Consider the following 11,598-nt stretch of genomic DNA (forward strand, 5'->3'; position numbering starts at 1 on the left):
TGATAATAACAATGGATGAACACTTGATTGCTACTATTAACAAGCTGCAGGATGCGCTGGCTCCACTTGGGGGTGGTTCTCAGTCTCCGATTGACTTGCCGCAGATTACCGTCGTTGGGTCGCAGTCCTCTGGTAAGTCCTCTGTCCTGGAGAACATTGTCGGTAGGGACTTCTTGCCCAGAGGTACTGGTATCGTGACCAGAAGGCCGCTGGTGCTGCAATTGATCAACAGGAGGTCTAAGAAGAGCGACAAGGAGGTGCAGAAGGCCTCTGACCAGCTGCTCGATCTGAATATGGACGACCACAGCAAGAAGGAAGACCCTGCAGGTAAGAAAGGCCAGTCTGAGGATAACGCCGAGGAGTGGGGTGAGTTCCTGCACTTACCAGACAAGAAGTTCTATAACTTCGACGAGATTAGAAACGAGATCGTCAGGGAGACCGATAAGCTGACCGGTACCAACTTGGGTATCTCCCCTATCCCAATCAACCTGAGAATTTACTCGCCACATGTGTTGACATTGACGTTGGTTGACTTGCCAGGTCTGACCAAGGTCCCAGTGGGTGACCAGCCTCCTGACATCGAAAAGCAGATCAAGGATATGTTGCTGAAATATATCTCCAAGCCCAACGCCATCATCTTATCCGTCAATGCTGCAAACACTGATTTGGCTAACAGTGACGGTTTGAAATTGGCTAGAGAGGTTGATCCAGAAGGTACGAGAACCATTGGTGTTTTGACCAAAGTTGATCTGATGGATAAAGGTACAGATGTGATCGATATTTTGGCCGGTAGAGTTATCCCACTGAGATATGGTTACATCCCAGTCATTAACAGAGGTCAGAAGGACATCGAACACAAGAAAACCATCAGAGCAGCACTACAGGACGAGAAGAAATTCTTCGAGGAACATCCTTCCTACAGCTCTAAGGCACATTACTGTGGTACTCCATACTTGGCCAAGAAGCTAAACTCTATTCTTTTGCACCACATTAGACAAACATTGCCTGATATCAAAAACAAGATTGAGAGCACTTTGAAGAAATACGTTAACGAATTAGAGAGTCTAGGTCCAGAGACCATGGACTCTGCAAGTTCTATCGTTTTGAGTATGATCACTGATTTCTCCAACGAGTACACTGGTATACTAGATGGTGAAGCCAAGGAGTTGACCAGTCAGGAACTATCTGGTGGTGCCAGAATCTCATTTGTATTCCATGAGATATTCAAGAATGGTGTGGACTCTTTGGACCCATTTGACCAAATCAAGGACTCAGACATCAGAACCATCATGTACAATAGTTCAGGTTCTGCCCCATCACTGTTCGTTGGTACTGAGGCCTTTGAAGTGTTAGTGAAACAACAGATCAGAAGATTCGAAGAGCCATCACTACGTCTAGTGACTTTGGTGTTTGACGAATTGGTGCGTATGTTGAAGCAGATCATCTCTCAACCTAAATATGCCAGATACCCAGCCCTAAGAGAGGCCATCTCCACACAATTCATCGATTACTTGAAGGAGGCCATCGTGCCAACCAATGAGTTTGTGCAAGACATCATCAAGTCTGAGCAAACGTATATCAACACTGCCCACCCAGACTTGCTAAAGGGTTCTCAAGCCATGTCGATGGTCGAGGAGAAGTTGCACCCACGCCCAACTGCCGTTGACCCCAAGACCGGCAAACCGTTGCCAAACCAACCTCCAGCCAAGCCAATGCCTGCTGTAGAAGAGAAGTCTGGCTTTTTCGGCGGGTTCTTCTCCACCAAGAACAAGAAGAAGCTTGCTGCGCTGGAGTCACCACCTCCAGTGTTGAAAGCCACTGGCCAAATGACCGAGAGGGAGACCATGGAGACTGAAGTGATCAAGCTACTGATAAACAGTTACTTCAACATCGTCAAGAGAACCATCGCGGACTTGGTCCCTAAGGCACTAATGCTGAAGCTGATCGTCAAGAGTAAGAACGACATGCAGAAGGTGCTGCTGCAGAAGCTATACGGCAACCAGGACATCGACGAGCTGACAAAGGAGAACGACATCACCATCCAGAGAAGAAAGGAGTGCCAGAGAATGATCGAAATCCTGAAAAACGCAAGCCAAATCGTCACCTCCGTCTGATGTCCAACCGCCCCACACACAGATTAGCACTATCCTGTACTTTATATAAAAAGTTTATTAGAGAAGTAAAAAAGATAGCACAACTATAAACTGCAACTTGTCCCTTGCTCCGCAACATATGCTAAAACGTCTCCTACATACAGCAATTTGGCTATATCACAGGTGAACAAGGAATCTCCACGTGACATAGAACTGTGGTTTTGATTTTTCGATTTCTTTTGGAACCGAAGGAAGACACACCACGTGATTACTACCATCTAATGCTTAATACAGTCTTCAATCACACAGTCAGACTAATAGTGCGCATAGCCCCAGAGTGGCTTGCGAAAGTGCGTCGTAGTGTATATTTGCTATTGCAGCTTCCTATGGGGATGGAGGGAAGCCACAGATGCTGATGTTATGTCTCTCGGCGAGCGGTGGGTTCTTGAGTTTCTGGTCGAACGAGTCTGGTCAAAACCAGCTTCTGGGAACACAGTTATCAAGACTAGTCCCATCCACAGTTTGGTTCCTACTAGTATAAATAGCACAGGCATTAATGGCGGACCGTCTCTTCTTGTTCTAAGCTGTAAAGCTATTTAGAATTTGTAGTAGTCTATGACAGAACAGTAGTACACTGAGTGGAGAGAGGACAACCGAGAACGCGATGACTGTTACTAAGGCTACGAATATTACTTGGCATGCTAACTTGAGTTACGACGAGCGGAAGGCGTTGAGGAAGCAGGACGGGTGTACCGTTTGGCTGACTGGTCTGAGTGCGTCCGGTAAGAGTACCATAGCGTGTGCTCTGGAGCAATTGCTTTTGCAGAAAGGGTTGTCTGCGTACAGGCTGGACGGTGACAATATCAGGTTTGGCTTGAACAAGGACCTGGGGTTCTCTGAGGCGGACCGTAACGAGAACATCAGGAGAATCAGCGAGGTGTCCAAGTTGTTTGCTGACTCATGCACCATATCGATCACATCTTTCATCTCGCCATACCGCACAGACAGAGACAAAGCAAGAGAACTGCACAAAGAGGCGGGTCTCAGATTCATCGAAGTGTTTGTAGACGTCCCATTGGAAGTCGCCGAGCAAAGAGACCCAAAGGGCCTGTACAAGAAGGCCAGACAGGGCATCATCAAGGATTTCACCGGTATCTCTGCGCCATATGAGGAGCCGGCCTCACCAGAACTGCACTTGAGAACCAACGAGAAGTCCATCGAGGAATGCGCTGCCATCATTTATGATTACTTGACAAAGGAAAAAGTCATCCCAGACAACACCATATAATAATGTACAAATGGAATTCTTAGAATAATAGGCCTAGACACACTTTCCAGTACTTTTAACTCCCCACAATTTGCACGATACTTTATTTTATATAGAATATTGAACGACCATAGTGGACATCGCAATTCGATGTTTATATTTATAGCTTAATACTTGTTTCAATAGTTAATATGAGAGAGAATCACAGTTATAGCAGCATGGTATGGCAATTCGCAGTGAAAGATATCGCCTCGCTACTTTCGGATAGCCTGAAACTAAGAAGCAACTGCACGAACGCATAGCCAAGACGATCATTTTGACAGTTTTCCATTGCTTTGTGACAATCCTCGAGAGATTTGACCAGCGAAGTGATTTACCTCAGATATTGTCCTGCTGACGTATCAAGGGTTCTTTGTCACTTGGAACTTTTGCTGGGTCCCTTTGTTGGATCGTCGAGGTCGAACAGTAATGGCAGCATGGGGTGGTCCTTCCAACATATGATGCATATATATATGTGACAATAGCAAGAGGTTCTCGACTACTGGATTCTAGGTTGTAGAAATTGAGTTTTCTGCGAATAGGCACCTACATATCAAGAAAGAAAGGTACCCTTTTTGAACAATTGAGTACAAATAGAACAACTGAAAAAAAAATGAAGTTCTTGCATATTGGTTTGATGACGCTTATGGCTGGTGTCAGCAATGTGTTGGCTCAAGAAGAAGCCAACGCTGAGGATGTGATGGTCAACATCGAAGGCCAGGACATGACCATGGAAGAGGCCGAAGCCTATATGGCTGCTAAGGAGAAAATGGGGGGTGCCCAGCAGCAGAGGGAGATGATCAACTTGCAAGTCAACTACGACTTGCTGGAGGAACCCTTTGCCGATTTGCAGGACTTCATAGTATTTGAAGTTGGTGAAACTGCCACTTTGAACTACACAATCCATAACCTGGACCAGGAGGAGACCTACAGTATCGTCGGTGTTTCCGGTGCTGTCTTGTCTGAGGTAGATCAAAGAAACGTTGCAAACTTGACCGAGACTAATATCACTGAAATTGTGTTGGCTCCAAATGCAACTGGCACTCTAAGACACAAGATCGACATGAACTTGACTGAGGGTAGATACTACATTTTGCCATTGCTGCACGTCAAGGACAAGAATGAAGTCAAGAGAGTCATGTCCAACACATTCAAGTTGGACTTGATTAACCAATCCATCTCTATCTTTGACCCAAGCTTCTTGTCCATCATCGCCGTCCTCATCGCTTTGGTTGGTGGTACTGTATACCTCTACTCCAACGTCGTCGCTCCACCAAAGAAGATTAAGAAGAAGGAAGCAATTCCAGCCAAGATTGACGAATCCTGGTTGCCAGATGTTCACAAGAAATAAGTTTTCACAAGCTTATAACTTTTTGACTACCTTTTCAGGCAACATTGGAGAGGATACTATATTGTATCAGACTCACTAGTCCCACGAAGATAGCCCTCTCTGGACTACTACAAGAGAATGGCTAGGATAAGGTGTGGATGTTTATATAATGAATCAAGGTCCTCATCATTAGTCTATATTGTAAGTAATATTTAATTTAATAAAATCCAATTTTCCATGTAATAGCAAGCTGTTACAAACAAACTAAATCAAGTGCCAAAAACTATAGCTAACAAAAATTCAGACAGTCATACTAACCACCTCTAAGCTTTTCAACACCACTACAGCTTCCTACAGCCAGCTCTACTTCAACATATCAAGTAATATAATATAAAGCACAGCAATTGCTGGGAAGCCACTTCGATATTAGTGCCAATCATTACATAATTAGCTACGAGACAACAAAGTCGCCCTCTCTGAATGAAACTTGGGAACAGCAAAGGCTGCCAACGTCAATCACCAGTGGGAATCACAATTCAATGAATGCAAGCCTTTCCTTGGGTACAGTAGCCATAAAGTAGATTATAGTTTCATATTTAGTGGTTACAATTCCAATTACCCAGAAGCAATTGAACCGATCGGAACACATTCCTGTCTAATTTGAGAGCTTTCTACAGTGCTGAAAAATAGGCCCAACGAGAACTGTACTTTCAAAAGGTGAAGGCAAACTCATTAGAATCGAGACAGTTAAAAAATAGAGAACTTATTTCATTTCCCTTTTTTTCATACACAGTCTCAATTGTTCGATCTTTGAAAGAGAAGTTGTATACTTTGAAAGATTTTTGACATGAAACTACTGTTCATTAACCTGTTTCTGGCCCTTCTATCCACCTTGGCAAGAGCTGCCAGTATTAACGGTGGACGTACCTTAGTGGTTTACGATCAACGTCAAAATGATATAGAGAACTACTCTGATTATTTGGATAGTCTAAAAGGTCATCAATTGACCGTTGATGTCATCGAAATCAGTGATAAATCCGTTAATGTGGAGCTATTTGACGCCGGGGAGAAGAAATATGATCACTTGATAGTTTTCCCAGCTACCACTAAGAGTCTGAATAAGCGTCTATCCATGAACCATCTTTTGAACTTCTACGAAAATGGCGGTAATATCATGACTCTGTATTCTCCAAAGTCAGCCACCGAGGCCATTCGTCTATTTTGGGCTCAATTGGGTGTACACTTACCAGCAAAGGGTTATACCACCGTTGATAACTTCCAAGATGAATCCCAAGCTTTGAGATTACCACTTGTCTCTGTCAATAAGGAAGTCTACCAATCTACGTCTGCCGAGGAAGTCATTTTTGGAGAAAGTACAACTGCATTGCTAGAAGGTAACGAATTGGTTATTCCAGTTATTCCAGCTGGTAGAAAATCTTATGTTATCAATGCAAAGGACGATATTTGGTCTACTGGCCCTCAAGGTTTTTCTGTAGTCGGTCATCAAAACTATAAAAATGCTCGCTCCTTGTGGATTGGTAGCAGTGACGCTTTCCTAAATGAGAACTTTGATACCAATGCCAAATTCTTGAATGAAATAACCAGATGGGTTTTCGGTGAGAAGGCCGTCATTAAAACAAGCAAAGTATCCCACTCACATGTGAATGGATTGACGTATGATGAAAAGCCTTACAAAGTGACTGATGAGATCGTTTACGAGATCTCCTTTAGTGAATGGAACGGTGAGAAATGGGTCCCATTTGAGAGAGAAGATATTCAATTTGAACTAAGACAAGTAGACCCATACTACCGTATAACTATGGAACCAATCAATAGAACAAACGATTCCATTATCTACACCACAGGCGTATTTAAACTACCAGACCGTCACGGTATGTTCACCTTCTTAACTGACTACAAGAGACCTGGTTTGTCTTTTGTGCACGAATCTGATGTCAGAGCTATCCGTCATCTAGCTAACGATGAATATCCAAGAAGTTGGACTATTTCCAACTCTTGGGTCTATCTAAGTGCAATCTACGGTACTATGCTAGTTTGGATTGCCTTCGTAGTACTATTTGTAGTCTCCTCGAAGAAAGACACCACTGTGTCTGTCGAGAAAAAGACTGAATGAGTTAATGCTAGAGCTATTTGACATTATGCAATACTTTGTCGAGTACGAACAGTATTATTATCGTGTATAAATCAATATAAATACATTTAAATTTACCGTTAAACCCTAAGGAAATTTTAGATACTTATTTGGCCATCGCTGTCGATATGTATTCAAAAAGTGAGATATTTGAATGTAACTATTAAAGTTTTTGTATAATTATAGAATAAAGTATGCAGACAATTGGTGGGAAAACTCCAATTGTGAAATTGTAATTTAGATTTCAGGTTTATCTATTGGTTATTATTGCTTAACAACTTGAATCTTGTTGTCCTTCTTCCATTTTTCGAATTCCTCAGCAGTTTTTATTAGTTCCGCCTTCATCTTTTCAATGGCTTCTTCTAGATTGGCCCTTTTTGTACTTAGGATCGGAATGGTAGTCTTCACATCAGTCTCCACTAGAGCACTGTTTATCATTCTATAACACTTCCTGTTTTCATCTGTATTCTTCAAAGTCGACAAAACAACATCATGTTCATCTTTGTCATGTCCCAACTCTATTATCTTGGCTTGAAGCGTCTCTAGAGTTTGCTTGTAGTCATTGTATTTTATCTGAAATGCATTTGTCTTTTGATCCATTTTTCTTTTTGAAACTGCTATCAATTACCTTGCTGAGTTTACTGCTACCAATTAATCTATCTAAAGTCAAAGCAACTTGCTCTTTCTAATCTGTAGTTATCTTATTAGCAATACCATATTTCGTATCTCAAAGTCTAAATAAGTTACAATACTGGTCTTTATTATTGCCAATTTTCATTTTTTTTCACTGAAAAATGTCATAACAATTTTGGATCATCGAGTCAGCCCAGGCACAATAATGGGGGCATTAAGAAGTTAAAAACACGATTGATACCAAGTCCATTGTAGTTGCATGCATATAGTCTCGGAACAACTGCTACTTAAGGATTGCCATTACTTCCATCCACAAATTTAGAGCTCAGACATATATATTGAACATTAAACAGTCCTTCCCACATAGAACAGTCTAGTTGAACCTCAAAGTAGAATACAGATAGATATCAGCATTTGGAAGGTGGAAAGACATGGACAATAAACCACTTATCACCGTAGCTGAAGCGTCTGAATATAAAGAGCTTTTAGCTTTGGAAAAGCTACCTCAATCAAGTCAACTTTCATACAAGGCTATATTCAAGTCGGTATCAAGTGAATGGGAACAAGTGAAAACTGATATCACCCATGTTAATGAGAATATATTGAAGGATATAAATGAAGAGATAGAACAAACTGACCAGATAGAAAAAAAACTCAAATCTTCATTCAAATCTATAAATCAGCATTACCACAAATTATTGAAACACAGGAGAAACAGACAGAATGATGAAGGTACTTCAGATTTATTTCTAAAGTATAAAAATGACGTAAATGAACTTGCTAGTAATATCGAAACAATAGAAAATGGTCTAGATATGGTAATTCAAAATATGATAAGCTTTGATTCCACGTCTTCTTTGGACGGCGACAGTCTTTTTAATAGCAGCATAATCACAAAGCGACATTATCCATTGCTATATGATCTTATTCACAAAAATTACAATAAAGGTCAAAATAGTGACAAAACTAGTAAGGATAACTCGAAAATAACGACTGATGTCACATTACCTGCATCCGATGAGGACAATTCACCCGACATAGAAGAACAACAATCGAAATTGTCATCTCTAAGCTTTAGCATTGAAAAGGCACAAAATCCTATTCCAGTTGATAAAGCCAAAAACACCGACAATAGCTCAAGATCAATAATAAACTCGAATGTAAAAATAAAAAACCCAACACTGATATTACCAATGATAAAACAACGGGCACAACCGTCAGTTGCACTTGACGCCAAGCCAGTAATAGCAAGAGATTCTTACAAAGCAGATACTAAATCAATAATAGCACCAGAAATAACGTAAATTATAGATCCTCTACTAATGAAATTATTATGAAAGTTAGTCATTGTATCTAATACTAATTAATATCTATATACACAATAATGGCTATGTTAGTAATATTTACCGTCTTTTTGAATCCCATTGGATACACTAGCTGGCCTTTTCGTCAACTTCAGAATTCTTTTCAAGTTCCACAGCAGAGCAATCAGAACTAGTATGGTAATATAACCAAATACACCATATTGGTGTATCGTATCCATGAATTTCAATGGTCCAGGGAATGGCGAGCCTAGCAATCTACCTGCAAATTTGGTGTCCGCGGGAATACTAAATTGTGCAGATAATAGAGCATGCAGTATTTTATTCGTGTTCGTAACTGATATTGACTCTCCATCATTGTAACTATTGTAAACATATCCAGAAGCCCTATCAATGATAATCACGTCACCAATTTCATATTGCCTACTTGAACTAACAAGACCATTTCTTGTTGCAAAGGATTTTGCTTCGGAAATGTCCAGAAATGTAGTAATCAAACCTGCTTTACGTTTATCTCTTAATTTTCCAATCGCTATTTTCCTTTGTTCCTGTCCTTCAGGCAGAGAGTTTTGCCTCAAATACCAATTATCCACTTCAATCTCATAAATATTCTGAAGTTCATGGTATTTTTGCAGTTTGGAATCAATTTCTTTATCAACACCTATTAATGATGTATCAACTAGCTCGGTTAATATAAACCTATGATTGCTTTTATCATAGTTCATTAGCTTACTAAATTTCCAAGAAGTAATGTCGGTCAATAAAGGAATATTAAATAAGTTAAGCCACTTTTGAACACCTTTAGTGAATTTATCATTAGACAAGGATTTTTTCACAGGAAAAATAGATGTTTTTATTTGACCCTTTTGAATATAGTAAATGGCAGGTAAATTTGTGGATAGCTTCAGTTGAATTAGATCTTTGAATGTGTATTCTTTGTCATTGTAATATTTCCCATAGAAATTTTCTAGCTCTGGCCCCATTGCGGCGTAAAAATCTTCTACATTAGCCTTATAAAGTGTAGTACGTTCTGCGTTACTCACAACTTCAATTAGACTATCCAGAAGCTGATCATCACTTTCATCTAATCTATCATTGACGTATATAACAAAGGACTCCAAATCTGTAGATTCTGGTTCGAAATAGCTAGTAACATCAATTACTGGGTAATTACTAATATAATTTGAGTTGAAATCAGGTACCTTTGCATTTTCAACTCCTCTAATTGCAAAATCCTTGACCTTTAAATAGTCAGTAAAGTATTCTTCATTGTATCTAATGACCTTATTCTTGGAATGTGGTCTACCAGGTACGAGCAGGGCAACTTTGGCCATCCTATCACCTCTATGGTTCTTAATCTCTGTCAAATCTTTATAACCCATTGCTTTACATAGATTCACTGCACTTTCACAATTCACATGTGCAGTCTTAATGTTTTTCTCATCTAAGGTATTTGATAGCAGATTCCAAGATCTTTGGAATGGCAAACATTCATAACAATTTTCAAAATCAATATCATCATCTGTGCTGATCAATTGTTTTGTTGGCCAAAAGGATATTAGATATGGATGGTTAAGGTTTGGATCATTCAGCAATTCGTTAAAGGCTAATTCTGTTAATGCCAGACTTTTATCTTTCTGACCTTTTTCCTGGAAATTCGTCTTATCCTTTGAGGCCTGCTTCACAAATTTTAAGAACTCATTAACAGTCTTCTTATCATCCTCGGGATAGTATTTGATGAAGCCAGAAGGCCCATACAACCTAAAGCTAGGGAAATAGTCGATCTTCTCATCATAGCATAGATCACCATTTTCTATACAATTAACTCTATCCAGTGTGACGTTATAATTAGCAAGTAAATTTATCTCTTGGGCTTTCTCCCAGGTCTTTTTCCAAGTCGGAGCCAAATGATTACAATAGGAACAATAAGGACTATAAAACTCTATTAGATGAAGGTTTCCATCCTTTATCAGTGAATAAAAGTCATTGCTCGATAGAGGGTCTGGGTATATTTCCTCACTGTAGACTCGTACTATTGTGAATAGTATTATAAATAATTGGAAAAATATGTTCTGCATTTTAAAAGAAACTCAATAATCAAAATTAGTGTAAGTGCCCTTAGTTAATGGAGGCATCAAAAACTGATCCCTTATTTGGTATTCAAATTGAAAGAGCAACTTATATTTGGTAGCAACAGCAATTGATAATCTTACTAATTCCAGACAGGTTAATTATTAACGCCTCTGCTGCTCCTTATGGTCTGCAGAATATAATTCCATACACTAACCAAGAATAAATATTGTTTAGAATGTTGTGATTTGCTTGTTATTACGGTTAAAAGAAAATTATAGGAGTATTTGTGTGGGACACATTCAATATAGTAACCCTATTCTATACCCTATTAAAATGATAAAACCCTAATTCCAAAACAGAAAAGGAGCCGTAGCTAGCCCTAAAGCTTATGTAGAGGATGCTCATATTCACGTGATAATGATGTATTCAATGACTATAGCAGATTGACAAACCGAAAGAACCCCAGAACAGTTACCTACGCGTTTTCACTTTTCCTGGTTTATTTACTTTCCTAACAGCTCTCTCTACCTGCTTTTCTGACAGATCATTTTTGCTGATATCGGAAGTATATGTGCACGTTTTGCATGTTCCTTACATTTTTGAGGAGAATGACAGGGAGCAATTTTGCACAGATATTCCTATGGAGAGAGGGTCTACAAGAAGCTGGAAGGGCCAAAAGGTGCCTCATG

At 39.8% G+C, this 11,598-nt stretch overlaps 7 protein-coding genes across 7 annotated transcripts; 5 read left to right on the plus strand and 2 right to left on the minus strand.

Moving 5' to 3' along the window:
* Positions 1–11: 11 nt before the first annotated feature.
* VPS1 (dynamin-like GTPase VPS1) lies at positions 12–2,114 on the plus strand (the record flags this gene model as incomplete). Its single annotated transcript, XM_448870.1, has 1 exon — positions 12–2,114. One exon carries the CDS (start codon positions 12–14, stop codon positions 2,112–2,114), a length of 2,103 nt encoding a protein of 700 aa, XP_448870.1.
* Positions 2,115–2,757: 643 nt separating this feature from the next.
* On the plus strand, positions 2,758–3,381 carry MET14 (adenylyl-sulfate kinase; the record flags this gene model as incomplete). The annotated part of the gene is made up of 1 exon (XM_448871.1): positions 2,758–3,381. One exon carries the CDS (start codon positions 2,758–2,760, stop codon positions 3,379–3,381), a length of 624 nt encoding a protein of 207 aa, XP_448871.1.
* Positions 3,382–4,012: 631 nt separating this feature from the next.
* On the plus strand, positions 4,013–4,750 carry IRC22 (Irc22p; the record flags this gene model as incomplete). Its single annotated transcript, XM_448872.1, has 1 exon — positions 4,013–4,750. One exon carries the CDS (start codon positions 4,013–4,015, stop codon positions 4,748–4,750), a length of 738 nt encoding a protein of 245 aa, XP_448872.1.
* Positions 4,751–5,576: 826 nt separating this feature from the next.
* WBP1 (dolichyl-diphosphooligosaccharide-protein glycotransferase) lies at positions 5,577–6,863 on the plus strand (the record flags this gene model as incomplete). Its single annotated transcript, XM_448873.1, has 1 exon — positions 5,577–6,863. The coding sequence occupies one exon, from the start codon at positions 5,577–5,579 to the stop codon at positions 6,861–6,863; it is 1,287 nt and encodes a 428-aa protein (XP_448873.1).
* A 282-nt stretch (positions 6,864–7,145) lies between these two features.
* Positions 7,146–7,481, minus strand: GIM4 (tubulin-binding prefolding complex subunit GIM4; the record flags this gene model as incomplete). The annotated part of the gene is made up of 1 exon (XM_448874.1): positions 7,146–7,481. One exon carries the CDS (start codon positions 7,479–7,481, stop codon positions 7,146–7,148), a length of 336 nt encoding a protein of 111 aa, XP_448874.1.
* Positions 7,482–7,945: 464 nt separating this feature from the next.
* On the plus strand, positions 7,946–8,818 carry VAB2 (Vab2p; the record flags this gene model as incomplete). The annotated part of the gene is made up of 1 exon (XM_448875.1): positions 7,946–8,818. One exon carries the CDS (start codon positions 7,946–7,948, stop codon positions 8,816–8,818), a length of 873 nt encoding a protein of 290 aa, XP_448875.1.
* Positions 8,819–8,907: 89 nt separating this feature from the next.
* Positions 8,908–10,914, minus strand: GVI51_L02211 (protein disulfide isomerase family protein; the record flags this gene model as incomplete). Its single annotated transcript, XM_448876.1, has 1 exon — positions 8,908–10,914. One exon carries the CDS (start codon positions 10,912–10,914, stop codon positions 8,908–8,910), a length of 2,007 nt encoding a protein of 668 aa, XP_448876.1.
* Positions 10,915–11,598: the final 684 nt, after the last annotated feature.

This window comes from Nakaseomyces glabratus, chromosome L (genome assembly GCF_010111755.1).
Source record: "Nakaseomyces glabratus chromosome L, complete sequence".
Classification (NCBI taxonomy): domain Eukaryota; kingdom Fungi; phylum Ascomycota; class Saccharomycetes; order Saccharomycetales; family Saccharomycetaceae; genus Nakaseomyces; species Nakaseomyces glabratus.